Source organism: Dendropsophus ebraccatus, chromosome 15 (assembly GCF_027789765.1).
Source record: "Dendropsophus ebraccatus isolate aDenEbr1 chromosome 15, aDenEbr1.pat, whole genome shotgun sequence".
Classification (NCBI taxonomy): domain Eukaryota; kingdom Metazoa; phylum Chordata; class Amphibia; order Anura; family Hylidae; genus Dendropsophus; species Dendropsophus ebraccatus.
The window spans coordinates 71,903,705-71,922,635 of record NC_091468.1 but is presented as its reverse complement, the minus strand read 5'-3'; the positions used below and the strand labels follow the sequence as shown (position 1 = coordinate 71,922,635).

General features: G+C 44.0%; 1 protein-coding gene across 4 annotated transcripts in view; it reads right to left on the bottom strand.

The window, feature by feature from the left end:
• UTRN (utrophin) overlaps positions 1–18,931 on the bottom strand; it is a 410,412-nt gene that overhangs the window by 338,808 nt on the left and 52,673 nt on the right. For all 4 annotated transcript variants that reach the window (XM_069954241.1, XM_069954239.1, XM_069954240.1 and 1 more), the window contains 4 exons: positions 16,949–17,010; positions 7,655–7,747; positions 4,274–4,351; positions 2,441–2,533 (listed from right to left, as the gene is read on the bottom strand). In XM_069954241.1, the coding sequence (XP_069810342.1) occupies positions 2,441–2,533; positions 4,274–4,351; positions 7,655–7,747; positions 16,949–17,010 (326 nt within the window). The remainder of the gene's footprint in view (positions 1–2,440; positions 2,534–4,273; positions 4,352–7,654; positions 7,748–16,948; positions 17,011–18,931) is intronic.

Below are 18,931 nucleotides of genomic sequence, written 5' to 3'. Positions count from 1 at the left end.
ATCTACCTAGTGTAATTGGTGGAAGTTCTGGATGAATTGCTGTACAGACTGTGCACGGAGCTCGTACGGCAGGACACAGGGCTCCTACAGTACCGTATTCTAGCACTCCATGTGCCGCCATATGGTAACACCAGAGAGGCAATTATGTTAAGGGTGAATGGCTCTGTAACTCTGGAGTCCAATGAAATACGGCATGTTGCCTTTCTGTTGGATTCATACAAAATGTAAGGAATAGAGAGGTACCTGTGGACCCTGGCTATACAGTGAGTCCAAGAAGTATTTGATCCCTTGCTGATTTTCTTTGTTTGCCCACTAATAAAGACATGATCATTCTATACTTTTAATGGTAGATGTATTCTGACATGGAGATACAGAATATTAAAAAGAAAATCCAGAAAATAAATCTAAGGAATATATATTAATTGATTTGTATTTCATGGAGAGAAATAAGTATTTGATCCCTTAGTATTCATTAGCAGTTCTGGCTTTTACAGACCAGTTAGACACTCCCAATCAACTTGTTACCTGACCTGAAGCCGCCTGTTCTCACTAATCACTTGTGTGAAAAACAACTGTCCACAGAATCAGACAGATCACACAGATTTCAAGTCTCCAACATGGGTAAAACCAAAGAGCTGTCACAGGACCTCAGAGTCAGAAATGTTGACCTTCACAAAGCTGGAATGGGCTACAAAAAGATTAGTAAGGTGTTGGATGTGAAAGTAACAACTATTGGTGCAATTATCAGAAAGTTTAAAGAGTATAACATGACAATCAACAGACCTCGGCCCGGTGCTCCAAAGAAGATTTCGCCTCGTGGGGTGGCAATGATGCTGAGAACAGTCAGAAATCGTCCTGCAACCACTCGGCAGGAGTTAGCAAATGACCTGAAGGCAGCTGGGACCACAGTTTGCAAGGAAACAATTGGCAACACTTTGCGCAACAATGGATTCACATCCTGCAGTGCCCGAAAGGTGCCCCTGCTGAAGAGAGCACATGTGGAGAGAAGGTGCCCCTGCTGAAGAGAGCACATGTGGAGAGAAGGTGCCCCTGCTGAAGAGAGCACATGTGGAGGCGCGCCTCAAGTATGCCAATGATCATTTGAAAGATGAACCAAGTTATTGGGAGAAGGTTTTGTGGTCAGATGAGACCAAAATTGATCTTTTTGGCCTCAACTCCACCCGCCATGTGTGGAGGAAGAAAAATGCTGCCTATGACCCCAAGAACACTGTGCCCACCGTCAAGCATGGAGGTGGAAGCATAATGTTTTGGGGGTGTTTCTCTGCCAAGGGTACAGGGCTACTTCACCGCATCACTGGGAAGATGGATGGAGCCATGTACCGCACAATCCTGAGGGACAACCTCCTCCCCTCTGCCAGGGTTCTGAAAATGGGCCGTGGTTGGGTCTTCCAACATGATAACGTCCCTAAACATACAGCAAAGGCAACAAAGGATTGGCTCAAGAAAAATCACATTAAGGTCATGGAGTGGCCCAGCCAGTCGCCAGACCTCAATCAGATGGAAAATCTATGGAGGGAGCTGAAGGTCAGAGTTGCCAAGCGACAGCCCACCAACCTTCATGATTTAGAGAGAATCGGCAAAGAAGAGTGGGCCAAAATTCCCCCTGGTGTGCACGCTAAACTTGTGGTTAACTACAACAAACGTCTCACCGCTGTGCTTGCAAACAAAGCCTTTGCCACTAAGTATTAAGTGTGTTTGGCAAGAGGGATCAAATACTTATTTTCCTCATTGAAATACAAATTAATTAAAATATATTCTTTAAAAATATATTCTGGATTTTTTTCTTGATATTCTGTCTCTCCATGTTAGAATATATCTACCATTAAAAGTGCTGAAGGAAAGTGTCTTTATTAGTGGGCAAACAAAGAAAATCAGCAAGGGATCAAATACTTCTTGCACTCACTGTATATTATGGACATCTTGGATCAATAGTAAGGGTCTTATAACACGGGGCGATTATCGCGCAAAAAATCGTTATATCGTTCAAATTAAAACAATAGTCATTCTGTGTAATTGCAACTGCAACAAAGGCCGTTGTTCAGCACCCACTACAATGGCCGTTGTTTATGCACTGTGTGATCATGGCCTCACAATATTCTGGATAATTAATACTGGGTCTCTATTCACCGGGCAGATTCCCCCGTATGACGTCTATCTACCCTAATAGCGTCTCCGGAGCATCTTTCAGTGCTGGCCATACGTTCTGGCACATTCTGTATGGGGGGGTTCTCCCTATGTTTGTGTGGGTTTCCTCCAGGTACTCGGATTTCCTCCCACACTTCAGATACATAATGATGGGATAATTGTCCTTGATCTGGAATGAGCGTGATTTATTACAATCCCCCAAGAGCGCTGGGAAATCGTTTTATGCTGTGTAAACAACAAACAAAAGGAAAAGACAGCTATATACAGCGTATACCTGCCAGTGGAGAATGATGCTCCATATCAAACCAAGGGTCAGCTTGTGGTTCCCATCGACAATATCCGTCCCCCCGATATTCACCAACTCCACCTAGGGAAATGTACAAACACAAAATAGTAAGAAAAGCCTCAGCCGTGCCGGAGAGCTCAGTAGTAGCGGAATACACGGCTGTCCTTTATAACAATGTGATTATATTAGATACACAAGTAGCATCGCTCCTTACTGACCCCGGTGGTTATAAAGGCCTCTGTCCCAGAATCCCTTTAAGGGTAGCTTCACACACACAGTTATTTAAACTTTTCACAGAAATGTGTTTAAATGCTCAAAAAGTAACTTACAAATAGATTTGTCTTACAAAAGAATAAGCTTGGTAGAGCGCTACAGCCATAGGAGGATGCAGTCATGTGACTGATTTTTAACCCCATAAAGGTCACCAGGTTTATGCCGACCATTCTGAGAGCAGAATCTAATAATGTGCTACGTTAAAGTCTATGGAAAAGACCTCCATGCGCACACTGGATATATTTATATATGATTGGAAAGTGTGCACAGACTAACAAGGAGTAACTCAGCAAAAAAAAAAATTATTTTAAATTAACCAGTAACAGAGTGCCAGAGATTTTCAATTTACTTGTATTAAAAAATATCCAGTCTTCCAGTACTTATCAGCAGCTGTTTGTCCTGCATTTTCTCAAGTCTGACACAGTGCTCTCTGCTGCCACCTCTGTCTATGTCAAAAACTGGAGATTTTTTAATAGAAGTAAATTACAAATCACTGGCACTTCCTGGCACCACTTGATTTGAAAGATTTTTTTTTTTCTGAACTACCCTTTAATGTAGCTCATTATTAGATTTAGAATTTGGCTGCGTTTTACACCTATTTTACTGTTGTATTGTGCTTTTATTTTACTGTGTGTCAACATAGCCTTAAAGGGGCACTCTGACACTTAGAAACTTGTAACATTGTGCTGCCTTTATTTAAAACATAACAAACATCTTATTCTTACCCTTCAAGGTTCCCCCCATTTCCTCCTGCAACGTCTTCAGGTCTCCCGTAGATCGCAGCCGCCGCCACTTCCGAGACAAACTCACCTCGCCTGGACAGCCCAATCAGCCAATCACTGACGAGATCGTGCTGTGGTCAGGGATTGGAAGAGACTGTCACTGGCAAGACGGGTTTATCTCGGAAGTGGCGGCTGCGGTCAGCAGGGGCCCGAGACGTCTCAGGGAACGTGGAAAGGTAAGACTAAGAGATTTATTATGTTTTATATAAGGGCAGCACAATATAAATAATTCTAATGTACCTTTTCTTCAATATATAAGAGTTTTATTGCCCATCAGCAAATAATGAACAAGCAATTTATAAGTCCGAGTCATAGAGCCATGGCTGGCAGAAATGGGGGCCTTTGTAGGACCCCAGCTGATTTGGAAACCCATCAGGAGCCCACAATCCCTTCCACAGGCATCAATGGGGTCTAGGATCGGGCCTCGCGGCAGCAGTTTCTTTAATCATGGCTTGTTTATCTATGATCCGGATATTGTGTAAATCTGTCATCTTGTGTCACACGGCTACAGACAGCGGCCTCTGTGTGTATATGCAGCCATGGGCGATACTGGGATGGGACATGAGACACATCTGAGTGCATGGGGATGGGCTGCAATACCAAACACAGCCCATGGGAAGAAGTCCAGACTACTCCTTTAATTGCTTTTCCATCTGGAGCAGATTTCTACTTAAAAAAAAAGAAAGAAAACCAAACACCTACGACTCAAACAAGCAAAATATAAATCAGATTCTCCAAGTACATAAAGCGTAAAGGCGACACTTACATTGTTCTGGTGTAGAATCTGCAGCACTCTGTTGACATTGTTTAGAGCGTGAACTCTCGTAGATCCGCGCTCCTTTGGCTTGAAATGAGAAAAAGAAATGTCAGTAGACAAACAACTTTTAAACTTGCAGCCCTGTGCCAAACTGGTGTGGCCTCGAGTGTCTATGCCCTTACATTGCACCGCCTCTCTATCCCTCCTCACCATTAGGAATGTTCCAGGCAGGTTTTTTACTATTCATCACCTGTGTGAGCACGGCACATGGGCTGGATCGTTAAGGCACCTGTGCAATGTTCAGACAAGTGAGGAATAGAAGAAATTCTGTCAGGGCCAATCCTAATGGTAAAGATGGTGGGGACGAGGGACGGAGAGGCAGAGCAAGGTTAGGGCATAGACACTCTAGGCCACGCAAATTTGGCACAAGGCTGTAAGTTTAAAAGTTGTTTTTTAGTACAATAACTGCATCACCTGCCGAACAGACCCCAGGTAAGATCTTGGATTAAAAGCAGCTATCTGAAGGTACAAGTGGTTTGGGGAATCAGATTGTGGGTCACTTTAATAAATAGCCCTAGTTGTGTAGATATACAATCAAAGCGGATGCACACATACTGTCCAATACAGACACATACCGACCACACATACTGACCAATACAGACAAATACCGACCACACATACTGACCAATACAGACACATACTGACCAATACAGACCATACATACTGACCAATACAGACACATACCGACCATACATACTGACCAATACAGACACATACCGACAAATACGAACCAATACAGACACATATCGATCATACATACTGACCAATACAGACACATACTGACCAATACAGACCACACATACTGACCAATACAGACACATACCGACCAATACAAATACGACCACACATACTGACCAATAAAGACACATACTGACCAATACCGACCACACATACTGACCAATAATACACATACCGCCCACACATACACATACCGACCACACATACTGACCAATACAGACACATACCGACCACACATACTGACCAATACAGACACATACCGACCACACATACTGACCAATACAGACACATACCGACCACACATACTGACCAATACAGACACATACCGACCATACATACTGACCAATACAGAGACATACCGACCATACATACTGACCAATACAGAGACATACCGACCATACATACTGACCAATACAGACACATACCGACCATACATACTGACCAATACAGAGACATACCGACCATACATACTGACCAATACAGACACATACCGACAAATACGAACCAATACAGACACATATCGACCATACATACTGACCAATACAGACACATACCGACCATACATACCAACCACACACACACTGACCAATACAGATACATACTGACCACACATACCGACCAATACAGACACATACCGACCACATATACTGACCAATACAGACACACACCAATACAGACACATACCGACCAATACAGTCACATACTGACCACATGTACAGACCAATACAGTCGCATACTGACCACATGTACCGACCAATACAGACACATACCAACCAATACAGTCACATACCAAGCACACATACTGGACCAATACAGACACATACCGACCACACATACTGATCAATAAAGACACATATTGACCACAGATACTGGACCAATACAGACACATACCGACCAATACAGACATATACCAACCACACATACTGACCAATACAGACACATACTGACCAAGGGGCACCACGTTTAGACTACATTTGACGTACGATATCATCCGGTTCTCCCAGGTTCCATACAATGTGCTATCTGCTACCCTTATTAATATGGATGGGTAGATGAAGCATCCAGCTCCCCTGCCCTCCCCTAGAGATATAATTCCTGAGATCAACCCTTGATAAATAACATATTTCCACTGTAGTAAATACGAAATAAAAGACACAGAACAGATAACAGAACTTATTTTTTTTATATTTATGACCACATATTTTCCAGTATATGGTCCATGATAATATTAGTATTTGCCATAGAAGTCCTTGGGATGGCGATTACCTAGCGTCATTGATGAGCATCCCTGCAGCCTCCGACCTACCTGGCACAATGTATCACACAGGCTGGTATCTGTACAGGAGGAGACAGGCTCCTACATGACTTCTGCACTCTGTATGTTAGCTAACATTTATGATGGCTTTCCGATGATGGAATCCATCATTCCCTACAGATATAATAAGTGATCTAGTCTCACATGGGAATAGGTAGAAAATGACATCATGCCGACTATCTAACACAGTGAGACTACCTCCTGCCGCCTGCACAATAGTCAGCGGTTATCTGACCGAGCGCGCTTGGAGATCATGGACTTTTTTTTTTTTTTTTAATATCTGATAAAACAGGTGGTTTGGCTGGCATTTTTCACTCCTAATTCAAATATAAAAGGGGAACTTGGGAGAATTTTTTTTAAATTAACTTGTGTCAAAAAGTTATACAGATTTGTAAAAGTACTTAAAAATCCCCAGTCTTCCAGTGCCTCCAACCAAGCCATGCATGCATCTTAAAGGTGTGCTGCAGAGGGAATAGGTTACTTACTTCTATTTAAAAATCTCCACTCTTCCAGTAATTATCAGCTGCTGTATGTCCTGCAGGAAGTGGTGTATTCTCTCTAGTCTGACACAGTGCTCTCTGCTGCCACCTCTGTCCATGTCAGGAACTGTCCAGAGCAGCAGCAAATCCCCATAGAAAACCTCTCCTGCTCTGGACAGTTCCTGACATGGACAGAGGTGGCAGCAGAGAGCACTGTGTCAGACTGGAGAGAATACACCACTTCCTGCAGGACATCCAGCAGCTGAAAAGTACTGGACGACTGGAGATTTTTAAATAGAAGAAATTAACAAATTGATTTAAAAACATTTCCCTCTGGAGTACCCCTTAAAGATGCATGCATGGCTTGGTTGGAGTTAAAGGTTAGTTTTTATGACAGAAGGTGGGACAGCTGAAGCTATGTTTTTTGCATAAATGACAAACTAATAAAAAAAAATTCAATACAACGTATGCTCCAGGCTAGCCTGGTGGTCCCATTAGATATAGTCATAGCCGGATGACAAGCCCAGAATCCACCGACAATAATCCAATGTAACCCGAGAATCGTAACCTTTCCTGTGTTGTCATATCCCGTTATATTGGGCTGATTACTTATAGATGTCGTCTCCTCCATCGGGCACCTGCGGCCACATGGTATAAATGGTATAAATGTGCCGGAAGGATTCATAGGATAAAGGCCAAGACGGAGAAATGATATACTGCACAACCAAACAGCATCCAACCACAACCGCCCATCACAGGGGACACTGCCTGCCGTCTGGGGGGCCATCATCTACTGACCAGTGACGCTCCAGTCAGACCTTCCAGCAAATCCAGCAGTTTTCTTCCATCTTTAAGATCTACGAACAGGTCCTTGATCGGTAGTTTTCCGCTCTGTATGGGATGAGAGCAAAAAACATTGTAGACGTTAATTTCTCAGATTCTGACTGTGAACAGGATTCTGCACAGAAGCCGCACAACCCAAACAGGGGACAATTTGTAATAAAAAGCTTTTGATAATTTTATTTTATTATAAAACTAGAATAACAAGAATTTTAGTCTATTTTTTAAATTGTGCACACGCAGTATCTTCCCACAATTTTGGGGGGGAGAAAGGCGCCAATGTTACATTTAAAAAAGACAAACAATAGAAGTACACTGAGTTAAATATAAAACCATGGGTCATTTCATACTCTGGGTACTGAAGAACTGTCCAGAGCAGCAGCAAATCCTCATAGAAAACCTCTGCTGCTCTGGACAGTTCCTGACATGGACAGAGGTGGCAGCAGAGAGCAGTGTGTCAGACTGGAGAGAATACACCATTTCCTGCAGGACATACAGCAGCTGATAAATACTGGAATACTGGAGAGAATACAACACTTCCTGCAGGACATTCAGCTGCTGATAATTACTGTAAGAATGGAGAGAATACACCACTTCCTACAGGACATACAGCAGCTTATAAAAAAAAAAAGTCTCTGTTGACTCCTATGTCTCGCTATAGCGTCAGTTACAGTTTCTGTAAAAATGTAATAAAACAAGAAAAATTCTATCATTCTGTATCATCATAAAAAAAGCCGCATTCCCCTCCACTCCTCATCTAGAACGTGTACCTAAACTTTCCCCGGTTTCCATGCTGACAGATAACTATTTCACGACTTTCAAACCACTTATAATCCCAGGCTGGGAAAGTTTCGCCTGCAGTATTCAGGAACTAGAAACCAGTGGTCTTTCCTAAGATGTTATTGGGAGTATTTCATATCCAAGCTGAAGTGCTGTATTAGGGTCCATTCACACTGGGAAGTTTTCTGGATTTTAAAATGCATGAAAAACATTTTAAAATGTCAGTGTTATAAATGTTATTAAAGGAGAACTCTGGGAATAATAATTAAAAAAAAAAAATCACAGGGGGCAGGGAGATGTGGGAACATAATAAAGAAGTTCTACTTACCCATCCCTGTAGCGCAGCACCACCACTCAGACACCTGCCGGCCTCCTGTCACAGCCTGACTCGGTCCCACTTGGTCAGTCAGTGACAGGGACAGGACCCCTTAGCAGTCACTGGCTGAGCGGCTACTTCCTGCCAGATTATCAGGACAAAAGGAAACCGGGAGAAAGAGGAGAGCGGAGGCATTGTACCGGGTGGCATTGTACCGGGATGGGTAAGTATAGCTTCTTTATTATGGTCCACCAAGACAGTGCATTCTAACTTTAACATAGACTTCTAAGGACCTCCAGTAGAGACCGGCAAAAAAGAAATGTTACACTAGGAATTGTTCATTTAATAAAGAAGCTTAATGCACCACTAAAACGGTGAGTAACCATCAAGGTTTTGTGCCTCTGTGTAAGAAAACACTTGTCTTCTGCTTTCTACAAGAAGAACCCCCCTGGCATTGTGGCGGCTGTGACCTCCAGCTATAACCGATCATCAGATATTAGGACAGGTGGCAGAGTTCTATCTTCTTGTAGTTTTCTAGCATTTGGATAACGTGCCCTGTATGCCGTGTATGCCCCGTACTTCCTGTATTCCGTGTATTCCCTGTATGCCCCGTATTCCTTGTATGCCCAGTATTTCTTGTATGCCCTGTATGCCCTGTATTCCTTGTATGCCCCGTATGCCCTGTACTCCCTGTACTTCCTGTATTCCGTGTATTCCTTGTATGCCCTGTATTCCTTGTATGCCCTGTATTCCTTGTATGCCCTGTATTCCGTGTATGCCCCGTACGCCCTGTATTCCTTGTACGCCCTGTATTCCTTGTATGCCCTGTATTTTAGGTCTGCTGACAGTCTCACAGAATAAGATTAATAGAACTATTTAAAACTCAGGTGATTTAAGGACAAACCGCACTCAAGCTACTAATTTATGAAGTCTTTAAGTCTTGCTCAGTAATTTCTTCTTGGCTAGCCTCATCAAGTGAGCGGCACAACCACTGCGCTTGTTGGAAAGAGATCGCGTCTGACGGACCCCGGACTACACTCGGCCACTAGTCGCCTCCTTGCACACTGCTGCCCGCTGCTTCTTGTTGAGCTGTTGTCATAGATAGTGACAGACGAGAGGACGAGCGCGCTCATTGGGGAAGTGAGGCTTAAGCCCCTATTACACAGAGCGATCTCCAGAGCAAGCGAGTGCAGACCTGCGGGGGAGCTGTGTGCAGGGAGCCCATAGGAGATAGCTGCTGCTGCCGCCGCTCCTATTACACGGCAGGAGATCGCCGCTATGCTTCTTGTTTGTCTTTCAGCCTGCACGTCGGCTGATCGTTTCCTTCCGTTATATGAAGCGATTATTGGCAAAGTACAGCCGATAATCGCTTTGTGTGATAGGGCCTTTAGCTAGTGCTATGGACAGAGGACAGGGAGAGAAGCCGAGCTGTTTACCCGCACTCTGTGAGCCTATCTGCCTCCTCTAGAGCAGTGATTTTCAACCTTTTTTGAGCCGTGGCACACTTTTTACACTTAAAAAATCCCGGGGCACACCAAGAACCAAAATGGCACAAAATGACTCTAAAACAGTACATATTATACATATAGTTGTTAATATAGATTCTAAATGTATTTATACTCACTCAGTGTGAAACCTGGGCCTGTTTTCTTCTCCCCCCTGTGCTTCTCTCCACCATACTTCTCCCCCCTACTTCTCTCCTGTGCTTCTCTCCACCATACTTCTCCCCCTGCTTCTCCCCACCATACTTTCCCCCCCCCTGCTTCTCCCCCATGCTTCTCCCCACCATACTTCCCCCCCCCCTGCTTCTCTCCTGTGCTTCTCTCCACCATACTTCTCCCCCCTGCTTCTCCCCACCATACTTCCCCCCTCTGCTTCTCTCCTGTGCTTCTCTCCACCATACTTCTCCCCCCTGCTTCTCCCCACCATACTTCCCCCCCCCCTGCTTCTCTCCTGTGCTTCTCTCCACCATACTTCTCCCCCCTGCTTCTCCCCACCATACTTCCCCCCCCCCCCTGCTTCTCTCCTGTGCTTCTCTCCACCATACTTCTCCCCCCTGCTTCTCCCCACCATACTTCCCCCCCCCCCTGCTTCTCTCCACCATACTTCTCCCCCCTGCTTTTCTCCCCCATGCTTCGCTTCAGCATACTTCCCCCCCCCCCCTGCTTCTCTCCTGTGCTTCTCTCCCCCCTGCTTCTCTCCTGTGCTTCTCTCCCCCATGGTTCTCTCCTGTGCTTCTCTCCTGTGCTTCTCTCCCCCGTGCTTTTCTTCCCCATGGTTCTCTCCTGTGCTTCTCTCCCCCATGGTTCTCTCCTGTGCTTCTCTCCCCCATGGTTCTCTCCTGTGCTTCTCTCCCCCATGGTTCTCTCCTGTGCTTCTCTCCCCCATGGTTCTCTCCTGTGCTTCTCTCCCCCATGGTTCTCTCCTGTGCTTCTCTCCCCCATGCTTCTCTCCTGTGCTTCTCTCCCCCATGGTTCTCTCCTGTGCTTCTCTCCCCCATGGTTCTCTCCTGTGCTTCTCTCCCCCATGGTTCTCTCCTGTGCTTCTCTCCCCCATGGTTCTCTCCTGTGCTTCTCTCCACCATACCTCTTCCCCCCCCCCTGCTTCTCTCCATCAAACTTCTCTCCCCTCTGCTTCTCTCTGCTGTTTCTCTCACCCCCTTCCTCCTCACCTCCTCCGATATGGTCGCCGCTGCTGTTCGCCTCACCTACTGGCCGCCCGTAGGGCCCGGACGTGCTCCTCCAATCAGCGGAGACCAGGAGTGTGGTGCGTTGCGGCGGGCCGTAGCGCACACGTTGATTGGATGCGTGCATCACGGCCCGCCGCAGCGCACCACGCAACCCCCCACATTAAAATCCGTCACTGATCGCTGCGCATTGCCGGGGAACAAAACACAGGGGCACCATAGTTTGGGGAACTTTCCCCGCGGCACACCCGACTATGCACGCTGGTTGAAAATCACTGCTCTAGAGGATCCACACTGCGCCTGAAAGGTAAACTAATACTTTTTGCTTTAACCGCCAATAACTTCCCAGGCAGCTGTCCCTGGTGGAAATACCAGTGTTGGTACTAAAAGGTACACAGTGTTACCTCCTGAATGTAATTCCCCCCCTCCCGGGATTTGTCATCATCATTAGCAGTTTCTATTCACATGGCAGCTTGCAAACTTAGGGTATTGTTCACACTGAGTAAATTCCCCCTGCCTTAGTGTGCCATGGCCCGTCTATGGAAGAGTGTACGCTCTGCCGCTGCTGCTGCTCTCTCTCTGCTCCAGGAAGTGACATGTCACTTCTTTGAGCGGAGAGCAGAGGAGCGTGCGCTCTCCCACAGAGAAGCAGTGTCACACAGACAGGTGCGATGCCGCTGCAGAATTCTGCCTGATTTACTCAGTGTGAACAAACCCTTATTGTATCACCCCCTCCCCCCACCCACGTGCCATCCATAGTAGGTTATGGTCTAGGTCACTCCCACCACAGTGCAGCCAGTTCAGGCACATTTATCAGCATTATGTTGCAGTATAGCAAAGAGGAGTCGGTGATCGAGTGATTTTTAAGAAAAGTCGGGCCGTATTCAGACGTCCATGATATACGGTCCTGTAAGCTGACTGTATATTACAGATTGAACTTTTTGGACCTGGGAGTCTCCATAGAAAAGGGGGCACAGGTGACCATCACTCCATTCATTCTCTGCAGGAAGTGCTGGAGCCAACACTGTACCTGTCATCTCCAGCAGCCCCATAGAGAGTGGCCCAGACGGAGATAAATGTGGCCGTGGTACACAGGGACGACCGCCGCTCCATCCTCACAGAAAACGTGCAACCGCGTTCTCAAGACTGCCGGGGGTCCCTGCCATCAGGCCCCCATGAGCACATCCGTATACTGAGGGGATAACTCGTAATCATGGGAGAATCCTCGGCTCCCACAAAGACAATAGGTTGTATTATTGTGGAGATGAAGCAAAAGACGAGACTACAAAATGACACAATGTAATCTCAGGGCTGGATGGGATTCCCCACATCATATGTTCATATCCCCTTTTGGAAGAGTCGTTTTGGCTTAGAACATGGGATTCCGAGCTTTTTCTCAGCCAGAAGAAGCCGAGGCACCTGAGAAGCATCTCTCTATATCAGAGGGGCAGAGAAGATTCTGGGGGCCGCACTGATAGAAGACGATCTACCAAACCTGTCTTATTAAAATGGTTATCGTCATAGATACAAGACCTTATATATATATATATATATATATATATATATATATATATATTTTATATATATATATATATATATATATATATATATATATATATATATATATATATAAAATTCCTTGACCCTGAGAAGCGTATGGCCATTTGAACTTGCCCCCTGAAATTAGGGGTATCGCACCAAACAATGTAATAATCCGGATGTCTTGCAAACTAAGCTGAGACTTCCTGTTGTGTCTGTGGTGATAAGAAGAGGCTGCAGTAAAATGATCTGTAGAGCATTGCAGCATCATGTGACACCAGTAGATAGAGGAGACAATAGCAGCTCCCTGTGGAATGACCTCTTCACAGGTCACAGAGCACGCTCAGTAATCTCACATTCATATCAAGGGCACAGAGTCTGTCTATTGTCCTCTATGCCCATGAGGCTTGCTGTAAAGCATGTCACTAAATGCTGTTAAAAATAACCCAGGCAAGATGGCCGCCCCCATAACAATGTACAAAAAGAGAAATAAAATAAAATTACAGTCAGAAAAGAGAAACAGATTGGAATGAAAGAAGAAGTTTTAGTATCTGACTCCAATCAGTAAAAGACAATGTAGGTGACACCGTCCCTTTAACTTCAGTCATATGCGAGAATCCCATGGTCATTGCTCTCAGCACAGGCTCCATTGCAGTAGGGATTGCCATAGCCTCAGTATTACAGGGCAGGCTATAGTGACACAGATAAATGGCCGTTCACAGCTTCCAGGTCCTGTCTGTGCAGCCGGTGTGGATGACACAGAGACCACTTACAGGCCGTCTCCCAGCCAGCTGGCTCTTGGGATACAACAGATACAGGATGTTTTCAAACATTTATATGGTTCTGGCTATTGCACAAAAATGTGTTCTGCATCCAGCTCGTCCTCCTTACAGTAACAGGGGGGATAGTAGTCTTTGCTGAGACGGCTTCCTCTTCTACCCAATGAAACCATATGTAATGCATTCACCCTGCCACTTGCTCTGTCACTAGCCGGGAGCTGGAACCAATGGGTTGCTATTGAATTTGGCTTAGGGCAATTCTAGGGTGCAGAGTTTAATGGATTATTCATAGCTCATCATTAAAGAGGCAGTTCACAAAAAAAAATATTTCAAATCAACTGCTGCCAAAAAGTGTCAAAGATTTGATTAAAAAATCTCCAGTCTTCCAGTACTTACCAGCTGCTGCATGTCCTGCAGGAAGTGGTGTATTCTCTCCAGTCTGACACAGTGCTCTCTGCTGCCACCTCTGTCCATGTCAGGAACTGTCCAGACCAGTAGCAAATCCCCATAGAAAACCTCTCCTGCTCTGGACAGTTCCTGACATGGACAGAGGTGGCAGCAGAGAGCACTGTGTCAGACTGGAGCGAATACACCACTTCCTGCAGGACATACAGCTGCTGATAAGTACTGGAAGACTGGAGTACGTGAGTATGTGTATATGCATATATGTGTGTGTGTGTGTGTGTGTTCCATGCAGGCACACAGCTAGTGCATTATTTTGTATGGGTAGGTATGTATGTATGTATGTATGTATGTGTGCATGTATGTATGTATGTATGTATGTATGCGTGTGTGCGTGTGTGCATGTATGTATGTCCAACTGCATTTCTAATCAGCCAATCACATGGCGGCAACTCAGTGCATTTAGGCATGTAGACATGGTCAAGACAATCTCCTGCAGTTCAAACTGAGCATCAGTATGGGGAAGAAAGGTGATTTGAGGGTCTTTGAACGTGGCATGGTTGTTGGTGCCAGAAGGGCTGGTCTGAGTATTTCAGAAACTGCTGATCTACTGGGATTTTCACGCACAACCATCTCTAGGGTTTACAGAGAATGGTCCGAAAAAGAAAAACCATCCAGTGAGCGGCCGTTCTGTGGGCGGAAATGCCTTGTTGATGCCAGAGGTCAGAGGAGGATGGGCAGACTGGTTCCAGCTGATAGAAAGGCAACAGTGACTCAAATAGCCAACCGTTACAACCAAGGTAGGCAGAAGAGCATCTCTGAACGCACAGTACGGCCAACTCTGAGGCAGATGGGCTACAGCAGCAGAAGACCACACCGGGTGCCACTCCGCTCAGCTAAGAACAGGAAACTGAGGCTATAATTTGCACAAGATCATCGAAATTGGACAGTAGAAGATTGGAAAAACGTTGCCTGGTCTGATGAGTCTCGATTTCTGCTGCGACATTCGGATGGTAGGGTCAGAATTTGGCGTCAACAACATGAAAGCATGGATCCATCCTGCCTTGTATCAGCGGTTCAGGCTGGTGGTGGTGGTGTCATGGTGGGGGGAATATTTTCTTGGCACTCTTTGGGCCTCTTGGTACCAATTGAGCATGGTTGCAACACCACAGCCTACCTGAGTATTGCTGCTGACCATGTCCATCCCTTTATGACCACAATGGACCCAACATCTGATGGCGACTTTCAGCAGGATAATGCGCCATGTCATAAAGCTAGAATCATCTCAGACTGGTTTCTTGAACATGACAATGAGGTCACTGTACTCCAATGGCCTCCACAGTCACCAGATCTCAATCCAATAGAGCATCTTTGGGATGTGGTGGAACGGGAGATTCGCATCATGGATGTGCAGCCGACAAATCTGCGGCAACTGTGTGATGTCATCATGTCAATATGGACCAAAATCTCTGAGGAAGCTTCCAGCACCTTGTTGTATCTATGCCACCAAGAATTGAGGCAGTTCTGAAGGCAAAGGGGGGTCCGACCCGTTACTAGCATGGTGTACCTAATAAAGTGGCCAGTGAGTGTATATATATGTATATATATATATATATAGTGTGTGTGTTCCATCTAAGTGCACAGCTAGTGCATTATTGTTTTGGATGGGTATTTATGTATATATTGTGAGCCCTCGCGGGCAGGGTCCTCTTCCCCCATGTACCAGTCTGTCTTTTGCCTTTATGTAATGTTTTCTGATCTTGTATTGTTCCTGCCTGTTGCCTATCTATTGTATAGCACTCTGGAACTAAGGGCGCTTTATAAATAAATAAATTAATAATAATAATAATATGTACGTGTGTATGTGTATATGCGTGTATGTGTATATACATATACACATATATATATATATATATATATATATATATATATATATATATATATATATATGTGTGTGTGTGTGTGTGTGTGTTCCATGCAGGCACACAGCTAGTGCATTGTTTTGGATGAGTATTTATGTACGTGTGTGTGTGTGTGTGTGTGTGTGTGTGTGTATGTGTATGTATGTGTGTGTGTATGTATGTATGTGTGGGGGGGGGGGGGGGTGAGGTGTGTGTGTGTGTTCCATGTAGGCACACAGTTAGTGCATTGTTTTGGATGAGTATTTATGTATTTTTGCATTAAATCTTTCCCAACCAAGTAAAATAAATTGTTCAATTATTTATAAATGAAATAAAACTGTTTGGAGCGAGCGATGGAAAACTGAGGGACGGCTTAGAGCGGGCTGTGCTGGGTGTGGGAGCAGAATACATCACGGCTCTGGCATTCTCAGGAAATTCCTACAACAACACAATGATTTTCAATCATCTCTTCCATGTAACTGGTGTACTCACCCACTGTACGCTTATTTACACAGTTGTGTTCACCGACTAAAAGTGAACATATTATAGAGAGCAGTGGAAGCCGGCGGACCCCCCCTCCCTTCTATCTGCTCACCCCTCACAGCTTCCTATATTGTGTGTGTGTGTGTATATATATGTATATACACACACACATCATATATATATATATATAACACTGGGTCACACCCTCACTGGCAGAGTCTACGCCCCGAGATAGTTATCTCTGTGCATATCTAATACATGTATGCAGATCCAACACATTGTAAGACCACAGAGTATTACTTGAGGACCCGTACACAGACACACGTCCAGCTATAGTGTAACCGGCTAAAGAAGAATCCGGCTTACCTTAGAGAAACGGGCATTTATCCATTTTGTGAAGGTTTTCTTTTGTACATCATTATGTTCATCTGACAAAAAAAAAAAAAAAGAAGACACAAGTTAGCACAAGAACCGACAACCACTTGAGTTTACACACATACATATACATATATACACACATACGTACATATACACACACACACACACATACACACACAAATAGACATACATACACGCACATACATATAAACTTGAATACATGCACACATACATACAGTACATATACACATACATACACAACACATACATACACACACACACACATATATATATGTGTGTATGCATATATATATATATATACATACATACACATACAGATATACACATACATGCACACATACATATGGTACATATACACACACATGCATACATATATATACACACACACACAGATATACACATACATATGGTACATACACACACACATACATATATATATACACACACACACGCATACATATATACATATATATATATACACACATACACACATATATATACACATACATACATATACACATACACACACGCATACATACATACATACATACATACAGATAGATATACACAAACATGCACAGACATACGGTACATATACACATACATACACTCGCACACATACCCACATACACACACAGCAAACATACTATTTTCTACATAAACATGAAAATCTGGTGTGGGAACAGGGCAAGTGGACATTTTATAAATAAGAGTATATAACTATATTGCACGAACATAACGCAGAATCAGACAATCCAATAGTTGGTGATTTAAAGGGAAGCTGTCGTTTTGTAATATGCCGTCCACCCCTCAGGAGATCAGCGATACAGGGGGAGACGTTCCTGGATAACTGATGCCATGTGACCCTGATGTGATCGGACTGATTCTGACAGTGACCGGCTGTACACAGGTGGGATTTGTCTCTACTGAAGATTATAGACCATGCAGGTAATGGGACGGGCTCTCAGTGCTCAGAACCCGATGGAGAAGCAAAGTGTAAAATAAGTCATTATCCACCAACTGTATAAGTGACCTGGGGACATTTCTGTACAGAACAAAGGGAACGCACAAAGGACAAAAAATACACAATGCCCCCCCCCCCCATGGGTATTGGCAACTATCCGGCTAATTCTGTAAGTAGGAATTGTGCTTCAATGTCTTTAGGGTTAAAAAATGCAGCGATTCCAGCACCACGCGCGGCACCACATATAGAAGAGGAATTTCTCTCAGAACAAATAACTATTTGTGTCATTAGGCATCTGTAATCCAGAGGGCAAAATTCCCGGAATTCCGTCTCAGCCGATCTGCCTACAAGTACAAGACGCCGCCGAGACCCTAACACTTCTGCCACAACAATCACCTTGTGGGGGGGGGCCGAACCACAGCAAAATAAAAAAGACAGGGGAAAAGGTATATATTGGAAATGTTAGAAACTTGTTACCCCCTCCCCCCCCCCACTCACTTTTCCCTCCTATAACGTCATCGCTGCCTTTTTAGGTTTCTCCTCTTTGATTTCCTTGGACAATGTTGGATTGTCGGCTTTCATCATATCTGCAATTGTTGTGGACCTGAACTATTGTTTCCCTCCTTACTATTGTTTTCATCTCTTTCTGGTTTGATCCTGTTTGGATTATTACATTACTCTTTTCCATCCATGTTGTACTTTGAGATTTATGAGATATTAGCCGCAATGATGGAACGGTGCTTGTTATATCATCATTAAAGAATATATATATATATATATATATATATATATATATATATATATATATATATATATATATATATATATATATATATATATTATTATTATTATTATATTTTTTATTATTTTTTTTATTATTTTATTTATTATTTATTATTTTTATTATTATTTTTATTATTAGTTACTACAGCAACATAATTTAAATATAACAAATTTACTATAAAGCTGAATGTTGTGTGTAAAAT